The sequence below is a fragment of the Sorex araneus genome, chromosome 5, assembly GCF_027595985.1.
Source record: "Sorex araneus isolate mSorAra2 chromosome 5, mSorAra2.pri, whole genome shotgun sequence".
NCBI lineage: Eukaryota > Metazoa > Chordata > Mammalia > Eulipotyphla > Soricidae > Sorex > Sorex araneus.
Genome location: NC_073306.1, coordinates 116831337 through 116848449, shown reverse-complemented (window position 1 = coordinate 116848449; position 17113 = coordinate 116831337). Strand labels below are relative to the sequence as shown.

Sequence of the window (17113 nt, the reverse complement as noted above, 5' to 3'; positions counted from 1 at the left end):
TGAGATGGGGATCCCTGCAGCTGATGGCCACGGGCGGGGGATGGGGATCCCGTTGCGGGAGAGAGGGCGACACCACACCTGGGACCCGACCCCGGTGGGACCCAGATGCTCCGGGGGTAGAAGGCTAAGTAGGGCACCTTCAGCCGGAAAGTTCTATACAGACTGGACTTCTCCTTCAGGAGCTTCTGCGCAGAGACGGTGGTCCAGTGAGTGCGATCTGACAGGGGAGAGAGCCAAGGTCCCTGTCACTGCACGCCCCTTCGCCAGACAAGCAAACACTGGGCGAGTGGGTTCCCAACTCTGCAGCATCTCCACCCACACACTGGGGTTGGGGCAGGAGAGAGAGGACAGGGGTAGGGCACGTGCCTGGCACATGGCTCACCCAGGGTCCATCCCCAGCACCCCGTAGAGTCTCCCGGGCCCTACCAGGAGTGATCCCTGAGCACAGAGCCAGGAGTAAGTGCTGAGCCCCACCCAGGAGTGGGCCCAAACCCCAAACCACACACAGGGGCCAGAAAGATAGCACAGCAGGTAGCGCTACAATGCACTACTATGTGCCACACACGGCCTTGCACATGGCTGGTCTGGGTTTGATCTCCGGCATCCCCTGGCACCTCCAGGAGTGATTCCTGAGTGCAGAGCCAGGAGGAACTCCTGAACATCACCAGCTGTGGCCTAGAAACAAACCGAAATAAAAACCCACACAAAACCAAAAACACAAACACTTTGGTCAGGCCTCCCTGCACCCTGGTCACCTCAGTGAGGTGAGGCTCATCTCATGCTGAGAAAAGAAACCCAGCTAGGGGCTGGAGCGATAGCACAGCGGGGAGGGCTCATGCATTGCACACAGCCGACCCGGGCTCGATTCCCAGCATCCCCTGGTGGTCCCCCAAGCACCACCAGAAGTAATTCCTGAGTGCAGAGCCAGGAGGAACCCCTGAGCATTGCCGGGTGTGACCCCAAAAATGAAAAAAATAAGAAACCCAGCAGATTCTCTGGCTACCCCACCACCCTCACCCCCTCACCTGCCCCAGCAGAGCTGGAAGCAGATTTGGGGCTCCTCCCTTATCCCTAGCCACTGTAATCCAAACCTTAGCATCTTCAACTGTGGGCCACGACCCCTGTGAGTTATGTCACCGAATGTGGAACAATGAAAAATTTGGCAACAGTGGAAGTGGAACCATAATGCAGCCAGTGGGGTGCTTGCCTTGCATGCCCAATCTGGGTTCGACCCCCCAAGCCCCACTAGGAGTAATCCCTGAGTGCAGAACCAGGAGTAAGTCCTGAGCATCACCAGCTGTAACCCAACAACTATAAAAATAAAAATAAATTTTTAAAACAAAAGATTTTTGGGGGGCTGGAGCTATAACACAGTGGGTAGGGTGTTTGCCTTGCATATGGTCAACCCAGGTTCGATTCCCAGCATCCCATATGCTGGGTGCTCGATTCCCTGAGCACCGCCAGGGGTAATTCGTGAGTGCGTGATCCAGGAGTAACCCCTGAGCATCGCTGGGTGTGACCCAAAAAGCAAAAAAAAATAAAGATGTTCCAAGATCTGGGAAGATCATTCAAAGGGCTGGAGCAGCACGTGGTGCATGTGCTGAGTGAGCCCAGGTGCTGCTTGTACCCACATGGCCAAGCACATGTGTCGCCCGAGCACATGTGGCGCCCGCATCCACCTCTTGAGATGTGTAATGTTCATGCTTCCATATCTAATGCTGGGGTGTGTAGGGCTCTCTCTGCCTTTGGAGAAGCCCGTGTTCTCTATTGAGCACGTTACCCCACTCCCTTCCAAGAATCTCTCTCTCTCCTCTCTCTCTCTCTCTGTCTCTCTCTCACCTCTCTCCTCTCTCTTTTTCTCTCTTTCTTTCTCTCTCTCCTCATTCTCTGTCTCTCTCTCTCTGTCCTCTCTGTCTCTCTGTCACTTTCCTCTCCTCCCCTTCCTTGAACCCTCCAAATAAAATCTGTTTTTACTTAAAAAAAAATAAGGCTGAAGCAAGGCAGCACTAGGCCCTGAGTGTGATCCTGGCATCACTGGGCGAAGCACTTGGTACTGGGTCATGACTTCTGAGCCCCAACTAAGAGTGGGATCTTGGTGTGGGCTCCCAAGCACCAGAGCGAGAGGAACACAACTCTCGGTGTACCCCACGCCGTGCGCGAGCCCTGAGGAGCAGTGCCGTCTGCTACCATGGCAAGGCGAGAGGGAAAGGAAAAGTAACTCTTGCTTCCCAGGCAGCCTGGCAGTGTTGGGGGCTACTCCCAGCTCTGTGTTCCGGTGGCTCCAGACAACACTGGGGAACTATGAGGTGCCGGGGATGGCACCTGGGCTGCCCACGTGCAAAGGTGACTCAGCCCTCTGAGCCACACTCTGACACCAATTAACCTTTTTTTTTTTGGCTTTTTGAGTCACACCCAGCAATGCTCAGGGGTCACTCCTGGCTCATGGACTCAGGAATTACCCCTGGTAGTGCTTGGGGGACCATATGGGATGCTGGGAATCGAACCCGAGTTGGCTGTGTGCAAGGCAAACGCCCTACCCGCTGTGCTATTGCTCCAGCCCCAATTAACTTTTCTTTACTCTTGCAAAAATTTTAAAAAGGAGTAAGCCCTGAACACTGTCAGGTGTGGCCTAAAAGAAAAAAAAAAGAATGCTGGGACAAGGGCCAGGAGGACTGGTCCACAGATGGAAGCTTGCCACTAGTGGAAGGGCGGGGTGAGGGCAGTTAGGACAGAGAAGGGCCCACTATGACAATGATAGCTGGAAATGATCACTCTGGACAAGAACTGAGTCCTGAAAGTAAGTAAAGGGATATACATGACAACATGTCAGTACCTATACCTGTGTTGCAAACCATAATGCCCAGAAGTGGGGGTGGGTGAGGAGAGCGAGAGAGAGAGAGGTGTCTGCCACAGAGCCAGGCAGGGGTGGGGGTGATAGGAGGGAAACAGGGAACACTGGTGGTGGGAAATGCACACTGGTGAAGGGGTGGGTGTTGGAACACGGCATGACTGAAACCCAATCGTGAACAACTTTGTATCTGTGTATCTCGTGGTGGTTCAATTAAAAAAAAATTAAAACAAGGAATGCTGGGACAAGGAGGGACCAAGCCCACAGGACCCCACTCCCTTCCAATAAACTGCACCCCCCCAGGCCAGCACCCAGAGGCAGTGCAGCTGAAGGAGCGTCCCACAGCTGCTGGCAGCAGGCCCCCCGCCCCGGCCCCCATCTCAGCTACCCCATTTGGAGGTCTTGGGGAGGATGCAGGGGTTGAACAGCCCGTTCTTCACGTTGTCGGAGGTGAAGACGGCGACGCTGCCCTTGCTGTCGCCGTAGCAGAAGACACCTCTGTGGTAGTCAGACCTGGGGGAGAAGGGGAGCACTGGGGTACCCGAGGCCGCCCTGAGCCCCGCCTCCTGCGCAGGCACCAGTGCAGGCCCCCAGCCCTGCACCTCACCCAGACCCCAAAGCACCAGGCTCTCATAGCTGGAAGACTGCTTCATGAGCAGAGGGGAGAAGGCAGATGGAATAGAGAAGGGATCACTAAGAAGATGATGGCTGGAATAACACCCAAAAGGAGAGAGAGAGAAGAAATTGGAATGCCCTGCCATAGAGGCGGGGTGGAGTGGGAGGGATGGGATTGGGGGGTAGGAGGGATACTGGGTTCATTGGTGGTGGAGAATGGACACTGGTGGAGGGATGGGCTCCCGAACACTGCATGAGGAAAAACAAGCACGAAATGTTTGAATCTGTAACTGTACCCTCATTGTGAATCACTAATTAAAAAATAAAAAAAAATTAAAATTAAAAAAAAAAGAAAATGATGGCTGGAGGAATCAGTTGGGATGGGAGATGCAGGCCGAAAGTAGATAATGAACCAAACATGATGACTTCTCAGTGTTTGTGTTGCAAGCTATAATGCCCAAAAGTAGGGAGAGAGTATGGGGAATATTGTCTGCCATAGAGGCAGAGGGAGGGTGGGAAAGGGGGGTATACCCGGGATATCGGTGGTGGGGAATGTGCACTGGTGGAGGGATGGGTGTTTGATCATTGTGAGATTGTAACCCAAACATGAAAGCTTGTAACTATCTCACGGTGATTCAACAAAATTTTAAAAATTTTAAAAAAAAAGTGGGTCTTTCTTTGTTGTGTTTTGTTTTGTTGTCTTTTTTATTATTATTATTATTGAATCACCATGAGATACAGTTACAAAGTTTTCATGCTTGAGATTCAGCTGGATAAGGATCGAATACCCATCCCTCCACCGGTGCAATTTTCCACCACCAATGTCCCCTGTATCCCCCGCCCCCATCCCAGGTCTCACTCTGCCTCTATGGCAGACCATCTCCCCCATAGAAAGTGAGTCTTTCCGCCACTCTCCGCCCAGATGTGACCCAAGCAGCTGCACATGTGCGGCCCCTCCGTTGCTGAACGCCCATGATCCCAGAGGCCACTAAACAGCGGTACGAGCTTGCATTGATGCAACTTCTGGCAGAAATTTCTCTGGACTTAATTACTAAAATACCAGAAATCCAAAACCGCGCAGCCATAACAGTGGCCAAGCGACCTCATATGCTTTTCATTCTCAACAATGAAAAACAAATTATCAAATGATGCCTTTTCGGTAGGTCTGATTGTCCGGGGGAAATTCCAAATAATAATAGTGAGTTTTCTGTTTACAATAGCCAGAATCTGGAAAAAACCCGAATGCCCCAGAACGGATGACTGGTTGAGGAAACTTTGGTACATCTATACAATGGAATACTATGCAGCTGTTAGAAAAAAGGAGGTCAAGAATTTTGTAGTTAAGTGGATGGGCATGAAAAGTTTCATGCTGAGTGAAATGAGTCAGAAAGAGAGAGACAGACATAGAAAGATTGCACTCATCTATGGTATATAGAATAACAGAGTGGGAGACTAACACCCAAGAACTGTAGAAATAAGTACCAGGAGGTTGACTCCATGGCTTCGAGGCTGGCCTCACGTTCCGGGGAAAGGTCAACTCAGAGAAGCGATCACCAACTACATTGTAGTCGAAGGCCATGTGGGGGAAGGGAGTTGCGGGCTGAATGAGGGCTAGAGACTGAGCACAGCGGCCACTCAACACCTTTATCGCAAACCACAACAGCTAATTAGAGAGAGAAAACAGAAGGGAATGCCTTGCCACAGTGGCAGGGTGGGGTGGGGGGGAGATGGGATTGGGGAGGGTGGGAGGGACACTGGGTTTACGGGTGGTGGAGAATGGGCACTGGTGAAGGGATGGGTTCCCAAACTTTGTATGAGGGAAGTATAAGCACAAAAGTGTATAAATCTGTAACTGTACCCTCACGGTGATTCTCTAATTAAAAATAAATAAATTTTAAAAAAAATAAAAATAAAAAAAATAAAAAAAAACAATAAATAAAAGCACGTTTTTCATGAAAATACTACTATTACTTAGGATACTTTAAAATTCAAAATAAAATGCATTTCATTTAATGTTTAATATACAAAGCATAATGTAATTTTGGGTGATTTACAAGGTTCTTATTAAAATGTTCGTTTGTTTTCCATAAAAAAAAAATAATAATAATAATAGTGAGTTTTCTGGTGAAATACTGAATGTAATCAAAGTAAAGAGAAAGTAAAGTGAAAATCATCAGCCACACAGGCAGGGGTGGGGGTGGGATGGGAGGTATACTGGGGTTCTTGGTGGTGGAACATGTGCACTGGTGAAGGGATGGGTGTTTGATCATTGTATGACAGAGACTTAAACCTAAATGCTTTGTAACTTTTCACTGGTGATTCAATAAAAAAAAATTTTAAAAAATAGAGAGTGAGTCTTTCTAGGGGCTGGAGCAATAGCACAGCAGGTAGGGCATTTGCCTTGCACACAGCTGACCTGGGTTTGATTCCCAGCATCCCATATGGTCCCCTGAGCACCGCCAGGAGTAATTCCTGAGTGAAGAGGCAGGAGTAACCCCTGTGCTCAACCCAGGTGTGACCCAAAAAGAAAAAAAATGGAGAGTCTTCCTAAACACGAATCAAGGAGCACCCAGTCCCCCATCACCCCCCAGCCCCCGCTGACCACCACAGGGGAGAGACTGTGGCCACGTGGTTTTCCTGAGAAAGAGGAGGAAGCACATGCAGTGGGGGAGAGGTCGCAAGCCCCCAAGGCGGGGACCCCCTCCAGTACCGGGACCCCACAGAAGCTGTGGGGACCTCCCCGGGGTCCCCCGACTCACCAGTAGTCCATGACCATCACACAGCTGTCCAGGTCGATGAAGGTGAAGGCCCGGATGCAGTCGAAGTCACTAATATCATAGAACTCTGGGGAGGAGACGAGGGGGAGGCCCAGGGGACCCCAGAGCCACACATCAGGCTTCGGGGCTTCCCAGGAGACCCCACAGGTGGCTGCCAGCCTCCCAAAACACCACCGCACAGTTCCTCCCAGCCTCACCGATCTTCTGCTCAGTGGACGCCACTGCGACCAGGTTCATGTTGTGCAGACACACCATGTCGGTGACCCACATCTGCTGGTGGGGGGACTGCTGGAGCTGGGTCAGCTGCAGAGGAGGGATGGGGGCTCCTGGGAGGCAGGCCATGACCGCCAGGAGCACAGAGTCCCGGGAGCCCTCACCTGGCACCCCCTTAGGGTGCCAAGCTTGGCGCTACCACAAATGTCCCAACCTCCTGAAGTCTATTCCCAGGGCTGTCAAATGGGATAATAAACCCCTATCCTCACAACCCTTCTTTTTTTCAATTTATTTTTCATTATTTTTATTATTATGATTATTATGGGCTGGAGCGATAGCACAGTGGTAGGGCATTTGCCTTGCATGCGGCCGACTCGGGTTCGAATCCTCCACCCCTCTCGGAGAGCCTGGCAAGCTACCAAAAGTATTTCACCCGCACGGCAGAGCCTGGCAAGCTACCCGTGGCGTAATTGATATGCCAAAAAACAGTAACAGCAAGTCTCAAAAAAAAAAAATGGGAGACTGGTGCCCGCTCACATAAGTCAATGAGCAACAGGATGACAGTGCTATAGTGCTATTATAATCACTGTGAGATACAGTTACAAAGCTTTCCTGTTTAAGTTTCAGTCATACAATGATCCATCACCCAACCGTCCACCAGTGCACATTTCCCACCACCAAGAACCCCAGTATCTCCCCCGTCCCACCCCTCCCCCTGTCTCTGTGGCAGACCATCTCCCCATATTCCCTTTTGTATTGCTTGTTATGAATAGCATAAGATGTCGCGCAGCCGAGAGAGCAGCCACATGCTCCTGGAACTCCAAAATTCCAGATATTAGAGTCTGGAGAAACTCACAACTCTTCTTAATTTTATTTTCTTTTTTACTTTTTAGTTTTTGGGTTTTTTTTTAGTTGTTGTTGTTGTTGTTGTTGTTGTTTAGGGGTCATACCCAGTGATGCTCAAGGATTTTTCCGAGCTCTGTGCTTGACCCTCGTGGACTTGGGACACCATAGGGGATATTGGGGGATGGAACCCAGGTCCCACAATCCCTTTTTTAGAGCAGTTTGACAAGCTCATCAAAGTCTTGGACATGCTTGGCATGTGATCCCGGGTCTGCCTCCGAAACGCCTCCATGGCAGTGCCCACCAGGACCCTAGGAGAGCGGGTGGGGGAGGCGGCCACAGCCAGAGAGTCCAGGAGACGGGGCTGAGTCCATGGAGACCCCAACAAAACAAGCCGGGCTGCACGTGTGGCAGAAGGAACCGCCTCTGGATCTGCTTCCAGTGTTTAAAAATGGAGGCTAAGAGGCCAGAGCAATAGTACGCCTTGCACACAGTGACCCAGGCTCGAGCCCTAGCAACACAGGGTCCCAGCCCTGCTAGGAGCAATCCCTGAGCACAGAGCCACCAGGTATGACCCAAAAATAGTAACCAAAAACAGTGGGGGCCAAGGGGAGGGCGGTCAGGGAATATCAGTACGGGCTCTCCACGGAAGAGCGTCCCCCCAAATTGAAGCTGCCTCCGGGGGAGGAAGCTTAAACCCACCCCCACTGTCCATCCATTGGGAGTCTGAATCTCTCCCACCTTGATTTTATTGAGACGTCACAGACACCAAGCGTTGCTCTTGCTTTTGCTGGCTGCCTGACTTGGATTCGTGTTTCTCATCTGCAGGTCTCACCTGGCCACAGAGGCTCGTGAGTGAGGGACCAGCCTCCAGGGGGCGAGAGTGAAGGATCGAAACGCACTGGTGGGCACTCTTGGGGGTTCAGACAGCCCAGGGGCCCTTTCACGCTCCTCTGCCAGTCTTGCCCCCCAACTCTTGGAGCGGGGGCCCTGTGGGAAGGCGGGGGAGTGTTCCAGGAAGGACAGCTGGCCAGCAGAAATGAATGGCTGCGTCGGGCGGGGAGGCAAGGCCAGTTAGACAGGACTCGGCCAGGGTGGACACTGAGTAAAGGGGCAGCTGAGGGCCAGGGACTTTGAACTGAAGCAAGAAGAGGGTAAGAACTGCAGTGAAGGAGGCAAGCTTGGCCTGGAGCCTGGGGTCCAAGTACCTGCTATTCCCACCCCTGGGCTTACAGGCTGCTCCTCTCTGTAGACACTGAGAAGGGCTAGTGAGGGGGCAGAGAGATAGCACAGAGCGTAGGGCCCTTGTCTTGCCCGTAGCTGACCTGGGTTCAATCCCCAGTACCCCATCTAGTCCCCTGAGCACTGCCAGGAATTGATCCCTGAGCATAAATCCAGGAGTAAGCCCTGAGCACTGCCTGGTGAGGACCATTCACCACCACCCAGCACCCAAAAACAAAACAAAGGGATGGCAGGAGTGGACACAGGGCAAGCCAGGCCATCAGAATGAGAGCCCCAGGGAATGTGGCCTGTGCTGTGTCTTGGGCTCCCCCTCGTGGTGGGGACAGTGAGTGCAGGCCAGAGATGGTGAGCCCCACTGAGGATACACAAGGGATCCTAAACCTCCCATGGGAATATGGGAGCCTGGAGGGGTTTTCTGAGACTGTCTGGGGTAGCTGGGGAGCGAAGACCAGGCCCCCCCAGACCCAAAGCTTTCCACAAGCAGGCATGCAGAAAAGGCCCAAGCAGATCCTCCAGGGAGAAAGCCCAGGTCTGTCCGCCGTGGCTCTCCCTGAAGGGACACTGAGGCAACCAGGTAGCAAGGATGAACAGAATCTCAGCTTCAGGGGCCGAGATAGCACCCCTGCGCATCACCGGATGTGACCCGAAAACAAACAAAGGAATCTCGGGTTAAACATGGGTCAGAGGGGCCAGAGAGATAGTGCGGCAGAGAGGGCGTTTGCCTTGCACATGGATGACCCAGATTCGATGGCCCCCAAACAATAAGCAAACAAATAAATGAACGTGGGTCAAAGGGAAAGAGACCTCTGACAGATGAGGAACCCGTGCTTCAGAGCTGGACTCAGCCGGGTAGTCAGGCCCACAGCTCCACCCTCAGAACCTCTAGGGCTCGCAGCCTGGTACAGGCAAGGGTTCCAAAGCAGCAGGGCTTGGTGACAGGCTGGGGCGGCAGGGGAGGGAGAGGAGGCTGGTGATGACGAGGACAGCCACTGAGATGAGCGGCCAGGCTGCGGGCGCCCACGAGGAACAGACACCGGGAGGCACCTTGCTGATGACAGGGACACAGGACATTCTCGGCCCCGGGAGCCGAGACGGTGCAGGCAGGCACCCCCAACGCCTGCGTCCGGGCACCCCACTCACCCTGAAGGAGCTGATCAGTATAAAGCTCTCAGACCAGGTCTCCAGGCAGCCGTCCTTGGTGACGGTGACGAAGCAGCCAAACTTCTTGAGGCGGGGGACGAAGTACTGCACCTTCACGATCTCACAGCGGTGGCTTCTGCGGGAGGGCACAGAGGAGAGCCCTGAGCCAGTGGGAACCGCCGGCGCCGAGGAGCAAGGCTGGCGACAAGATCAGAGCTAGTCCGAGCATACACGCGCACGAGGAATCAGTCCCCAGCACACACACACACAAGGACGGCTCAGTCGCCCCGAGCACATCTGGACACGGAGGCTCAGTCACCCCACGCACGCATGGACACAGACAGCTCAGTCGCCCTAAGCACACGTGCACACAGATGACTTAGTCACCCCGAGCACACATGGAACACAGATGGCTCAGTCGCCCTGAGCATGCGTGCACATAGATGACTCAGTTGCCCTGAACACACATGGACACGGATGACTCAGTCACCCGAACACACATGGACACAGATGGCTCAGTTGCCCTGAGCATGCGTGCACATAGATGACTCAGTTGCCCTGAACACACATGGACACGGATGACTCAGTCACCCGAACACACATGGACACAGATGGCTCAGTTGCCCTGAGCATGCGTACACATAGATGACTCAGTTGCCCTGAAAACACATGGACACGGATGACTCAGTCACCCAAACATACATGGACACAGATGGCTCAGTTGCCCCAAGCACACATGCACACGGATGGTTCAGGTGTCCCAAGCATGCATGGAAACAGACGGCTCAGTAGCCCTGAGCACACATGGACACAGATTGCTCAATCACCCAAGAACGAGTACACACAGATGGCTCAGTCGCCCCAAGCATGCATGGACATGGATGGCTCAGTCGCCCCAAGCATGCATGGACACGGATGGCTCAGTAGCCCCAAGCATGCATGTACATAGACAGCTCAGTTGCCCTGAACACACATGAACACGGATGACTCAGTCACCCCAAGCATGCACGTACATGGACGGCTCAGTGGTCCCAAGCACGCATGGACACAACGGTTCAGTTGCCCTGAGCACGTGTGCACACGGATGGCTCAGTCGCCCTGAACACGCATGGACACAGATGACTCGGTCACCCAAGCACACATGGACATGACGGCTCAGTCGTCCCAAGCATGCATGCACATGGACAGCTCAGTTGCCCCGAGCATGCGTGCACACAGACGGCTCAGTCGTCCTGAGCACATGTGTACACAGAAAGCTCAGTTTCCCTGAACATGTATGGACATGGATGATTCAGTCACCCAAGCACACATGGACATGGGTGGCTCAATCGCCCCAAGCGCGCATGGACATGGACAGCTCAGTCGCCCCAAGCATGTGTGTACACAGAGGACTCAGTCGCCCATGTGTGCTCACTCACAGGGGCAGCCTGAGAAGCCTGGGCTGGCTGTGGGCACTGTGGCCGCTGACCTGGGTCGGGTGCTCCACCAACCGTACTGGCAGCGGCCGACGAAACAAGCCAACGTGGAGCTGCCAGAGGAAGCACTTTCACCACCAAACAGAGTCCACGCCCTCCCGGGAGGATGGTAGGGGGCAATGAGAACTGGGGTCTTTTGCTAACAACCTTCTTTCATTTTCTGTTTTATCAGTCTTCCTTGGCTGCGTGGGAATGGCTCCCAGCCATGCTGAGGGCCCAGGGAATGTCCCCGGAGGCACCAGCAGCCTTCTCTGTGCGGTGGCCCCTCAGGGGCTATTGCCTTTGGGGGGCCTGGCAGAGGCACAGGAAAGGTCACAGAGTGCCTTATGGGGGTGGGGGTGCACGGACACCCAGTCACTCAGGGGGTTACTCCCAGTAGCGCTCAGGGAAGCCATGGGGCCGGAACTCAACCCAGACCTCACACCTGCAAGGCAAGTGCTCACCGGGAGCCGCACCCTGGGCCGAGGGCTGCCAGCTTTGCGAGGTTACCCTTTCCGGGGCTGGAGCAATAGCACAGCGGGGAGGGCATATTGCCTTGCAAGCGGCCGACTCAGGTTCGATTCCCAGCATCCCATATGGTCCCCTGAGCACCGCCAGGGGTAATTCCTGAGTGCAGAGCCAGGAGTAACCCCTGAGCAAAGTTGCCCTTTCCTCCGGGAAGTAATTAAGTATGATTTGATTCTTTTCTCCACCAAGCTGGAACTGCTCTCAGGCTACAATACAGAGAACAAAAAAGCTTCCTTTTTACTAAGAAGAGTGATTTACAAATAGAATTATAGATGCCTATTCAACTATTAATTTTTAAAAATCTTTTTTTTTTTTAAAGAAAAGCTTCTTGAGAATTGGATTCAGGCCCCTTTACACCTTCTTGGAAAAAGGTCAACTGGTCAGAGAACGATGGCAGCACTGACCAGGTGACATCAAGCCAAGAATTTAGGGCACAATGTGTGACCATCAAGCCTTCCACCCTCTGTCTACTGCGCATTCATTTACTGCGCAGTGAAGTCGGCCAACACCGTTTACGCACCCACTTGTGGTTCCCGTTACACCATCATCTTCAGCGGACCCCAGGCTTCTTGAGGACTGCTCAGTGTGTCCTCAGGGTCCCGTGGGGTGGGGGGGAGGGCAGACACCCGGGTGGGCTCAGGGAAGGGCGTGAGGGGCTACAGGCCACCCAGCTCAGGAGGCCAGAGTGGGTTCACAGGGACACTCTTCCTCCTTGGGGATTTGGAGGGGTGGGGGACAGATAGGACGTGGCCCAGGGCTGGGTCTGAAGCCGGCCCAGGCCACGGCTATGGCCCCCTCAGCCCTCCCCGAGGCTTCTTACTGGGGGATGATCTTCATGGGCAGCTGGAAGCGCAGGCGGTACTGGCTCCTCCTCTTCGTCTCCTTCCCCTGGAACTCCCGCATCACATAGTCCACGTACTCCTCCTGCCTCGGGAGGGGGGAAGCAGGAGGCTCTGAGCCAACAGTCCGTGCTGGGGGCTTCCCGGCCGCCCGTCTCCCACCTGCGTCTGTGCAGGTTCCTAAGCCCAGAGCAGCAACACCCAGGGCCCCGAGCGCTGAAACCTATTTACTCCCTCTTGGTGGACCAAAATCCTGAGGCCTGAGTCATGACTGAGAAGTTTCCCAAGCCCAGATACCAAGGTCAGGACTGAGCGGGATCCGAAGTCAGGCCACGAGAGCCACTGGACATTCGATTGAATGGCCTCATTAAAGTAGGGCCAAGGCCCAGGTGGGCCACCCCTGGAAGCTCTACCAAGAAACTAGAAGTTATTAAGAAAGACCAGTGGGGCTGGAGTGATAGCACAGCGGGTAGGGCGTTTGCCTTGCACGCGGCTGACCCAGGTTCCATTTCCAGCATCCCATATGGTCCCCCAAGCAGCGCCAGGAGTAGTTCCTGAGTGCAGAGCCAGGAGTAACCCCTGTGCATTGCAAGGTGTGATCCAAAAAGAAAAAAAAAAAAAGACCATTGTGGGGCCAGAAAGATAGTACAGTGAGTAGGGCATTTGCTTTGCAAGCAGCTGACTGGGGTTCAATTCCCAGCATCCCACATGGTCCCTGAGCACTGCCAGGAGTGATTCCTGAGTTCAGAGCCAGAAAAAAAACCTGAGCATCACCAGATATAACTAAAAAAGCCCAAAAAAAAAAAAAGATTGTTGTGATTTCTGAAAAATGAAACTACAGGGGCCAGAGTGATAGTATAGCAGGTACTAGCGATAGTACAGCAGGTACTTGCCTTGCACACAGCCAACCTGGGTTCGACCCCCAGCATCCCATATGATCCTAAGCCTGCCAGGAGTGATCCCTGAGTGCAGAGCCAAAAGTTAGGCCTGAACACCCCTGGGTGTGACCACCACAAAAATTAAAATAAATGAATAAAACTACAGGTCAACACCCCCTTGTGAACATAGATATGTAAGCATCCTCAATGAGAATGGGTTACAGCAGGCCAGGTGTTTGCCTTGGACACGACACATGACTGAACCAGGTTCAATCCCCAGTACCCCATAAGGTCTGCTAAGCCTGGTCAGCAGTGGTCCCAGAGCACAGAGCCAGGAGCAAGCCCTGAGCACAGACAGTTGTGGTGCACCCCCTGCCCCCACCAAAAATAAGCAAAAAGATTTCGCTCTACCCAATAGGCACCCCAGAATCTACAGGAAGCTGTTGGGTCTCACAAGTGCTGGGAGCACTCTGTGCTGTGCTAAATCAGAGGCACTCCCCCCATCCCGAAACCTACCCAACACCTCCCCGCCAAGACCTAACACTGTGTGTGCTCTTCTCACCCAGGTGATGATGCCGTCGCAGTCCGTGTCCACCTTGAGGAAGAGCACATGCAGCCTGTCATCGGTCATATGGCCCAGGACCTTCTTGGTGCCCTTGACGAACATCTTCCTGTCCAAGCCTGAGAGAGGAGCACGGCGTACCTCTAGGTACCCAGTACCCACCCTGTCTGGGCTCTTGAGGGGGGGTCTAAGCTCCAAGTGGGGGGAACATGAAGAATCACGCTGGCCAGCTGCTATTCCACATCCCACCCGTTCACACTCCATCACCCCACAGCCATGAAGCGATTCACCACACCAAGGGTGAGGTTAGAATGAATCTTTATTTGGTTTGGGGAGGCACACCTGTGGTGCTCAGGGCTTATTCCTAGCTCTGTGGACTCAGGGATCACTCCTGGTGGAGCTTGGGGGACCATATGGGACACTGGAGATCAAACCCAGGTCAGCCGCAAGACAAGGCAAGCACCTTAACCCGTGTACTCTCTCCAGCCCCTAAAAGTACATTTTTTTAAAATTTTTGGGTCACACCCGGTGATGCACAGGAGTTACTCCTGATGCTGCACTCAGGAATTACTCCTGGCGGTGCTGGGGGAACCCTATGGGATGCCGGGGATCAAACCCGGGTTGGCCATATGCAAGGCAAGCACCCTACCAGCTGTGCTATCGCTCCAGGCCCCAAATACATCTTTTAAAGATACTACAGAGAACAGGAAAAGCGTGTTGAAGGGAAGACGCCATGGGGTGCAGAGGAGAGGGGAGTGTTTCCAGGAGAAACACTCTCCTGGAAAGGGTTTTGTGGGCTCCAGGGGCTATGTCTCCCCAGGGGGTCACCTCCCCGTCGGGATGTCCAGAAAGAGCAGTTCTTAAATGAGCTTCACAGCCCAGCAGGCTGAGCACGTGCCTGGCACGCTAGAGCAGCAGGTTCGGTCCCCCATTACTATGCAGGCCCCGAGCACCCCAGGAGTGATTACCGGGAACTAAGCTGGGAGAAGCCCACTGTTGCCCCAAGGCTAAAACAAACCCACCCTAAGTGCTCTGAAAGCCTCTTCCAGGCTCCAGGCTGTCCCTCCCCGGCTCTCTGTCCACTCTGCACCCTGGCTGTCAGGCCCACAATCTGCCTCCGGGCACATCTTAGTGCACCAACAGCCCTGGTCCAGAGACATCTAGTTGAATCCCCAAAGGGATTAGTGCCCTACAGAGATGTCTCTGGAACCCAACCACTTGCAATCTAGGATTCCAGAAGCACACAACCGTAAGCACGAACTCTCGTGATATTCACAATGAGCAATGGAAAATAAACTATCCAGCATCTGCCCCGGCAGGCAGGCTTGAATGGTGGTGAGAAAAGTTAGGTAAAACATAATGCCAGAAAAGTAGAGAGAGAGTATTGGGGAAATTGTCTGCCAGAGAGGCAGGGTGTGGACTGGGATGGAGGGGATGCCGGGGACACTGGTGGTGGAAAATGTGCACTTGGAGGATGGGTGTTCGATGACTGTTATGAATGAATCTCAAACACGAAAACTTTGTAACTGTATCTCATGGTGATACAATAAAATTGTATCACTGTATCACTGTCATCCTGATGCTCATCGATTTGCTCGAACAGACACCAGTAACGTCTCCATTGTGAGACTTGTTACTGTTTTTGACATATCGAATACGCTACGGGTAGCTTGCCAGGCTCTGGCATGTGGGCAAGATACTCTCAGTAGCTTGCTGAGCTCTCCGAGAGTGGCAGAGGAATTGAACCCAGGTTGGCTATGTGCAACGCAAACGTCCTACCTGCTCTGCTATCACTAAAATAAAATTTTAAAAAAATTAAAAAGAAAACCTCTTCCGGCTTTCTGGGATCCCCATCATGGCCTGAGGGCCTCTCCTCCACCTATCTGCCTCAGGCTCTTGCTCCAGTGGCCACACCCCTCACTCCTCACATCCTTGTACACTGGCACCCCAAAGCCACCCCAGGGACCATGCCAAGAGCATCCCCCAGGTCCAACAGTCCCCCACATCTAGTTCTTGGTTTCCCTCCAGCCTGTCACCTCCAGGCCATGTCCCGTGATGTCCCTGGACTTGCGAGCCAAGAGGACACTAGGATGCCGTGGGGATGCTGGGCCAGCTGCAGGCAGAAACACCTGGGGGTTTGGGGTGTACAGGGGAGGAGCTCTCCTCCCTCCCAGCCTCCCCTCCCAGACTCACAGCTCAGCACAGCAGCCGGGACCCACGGCTGGAGAGGAGACGGCTTACCTCCATCTGCATTCGCGTAGGTCTCGAACATTTTCTCCATCTCGTCCAGCGGCAGCTCAGTCAGCCAGGAATACTCCTGCTGTAATTCCACCATCTGGCTGGGCGTGAGACTGGGGATGAAAGCGTCAGCAGAGACTTTCTCCTGGAATCCAGTTGGGGTGAACAGCTGAAACAAAAACGGCTAGCAGAAACTGCGCCCGAGAGAGAGAGCACCGCCTTTCCGCGCCTTTCCAAGCACACAGCACTGGAAGACAAGCCTCGGGCCAAAAGAAGACAGTCCAGGGGTGAAGGCACTTGCCCTGCGTGCAGCCAACCTCAGGCCGAGTCTCCAGCACCACGTCCAACCCCCAAACACTGTCAGCAATCACACCTGAGCACGGAGCCAGGAATTGCCCGAGTGCCACAGGACCTGACATCCTCCAGAAGTCAGCATGTGTATCTGCACCCGGCACCCAGCTCACCTCTACGTAAGCACACCACTCTCACCTGCACACCATGTAGATCTGCACTCAGGGTGCGTCGACATTCAGCTCAGACCACGGCCTCTGGTAGCCGGAGCTGAGCGCTTCCCATCCAAAACCCCCAAGAGCCTGCCGCCCCTGCTGCCCCCAACAAGGCCTCCTCTCCGCAGACACTCTGTGACTGACCTGGACACAGTGATAGTGATCAATGCTTCCGATCATAAAAAGACTCAGATTATCAAAGGCTACCTCCCCTAAAGACATCAGCTGAGGGCTGGAGTGATAGTACAGACGGTAGGGCGTTTATCTTGCACATGGCCAACCAGGGTTCAATTCCCAGCATCCCAGCATCCCATATGGTCCCCTGAGCACGGCCAGGAGTAATTCCTGAGTGCAGAGCCAGGAGTAACCCCTGTGCATCGCCGGGTGTGATCCAAAAGGAAAAAAAAAATAGAAAGACATCAGCCACAAA

General features: G+C 53.5%; 1 protein-coding gene across 1 annotated transcript in view; it reads right to left on the bottom strand.

The window, feature by feature from the left end:
• EFCAB8 (EF-hand calcium binding domain 8) overlaps positions 1-17113 on the bottom strand; it is a 51343-nt gene that overhangs the window by 29157 nt on the left and 5073 nt on the right. The window contains exons 3-10 of the mRNA XM_055139938.1: positions 16181-16346; positions 13940-14058; positions 12481-12584; positions 9679-9814; positions 6438-6543; positions 6223-6307; positions 3237-3361; positions 138-217 (exon numbers count right to left, since the gene is read on the bottom strand). Coding sequence (XP_054995913.1) covers positions 138-217; positions 3237-3361; positions 6223-6307; positions 6438-6543; positions 9679-9814; positions 12481-12584; positions 13940-14058; positions 16181-16346 — 921 coding nt within the window. The remainder of the gene's footprint in view (positions 1-137; positions 218-3236; positions 3362-6222; positions 6308-6437; positions 6544-9678; positions 9815-12480; positions 12585-13939; positions 14059-16180; positions 16347-17113) is intronic.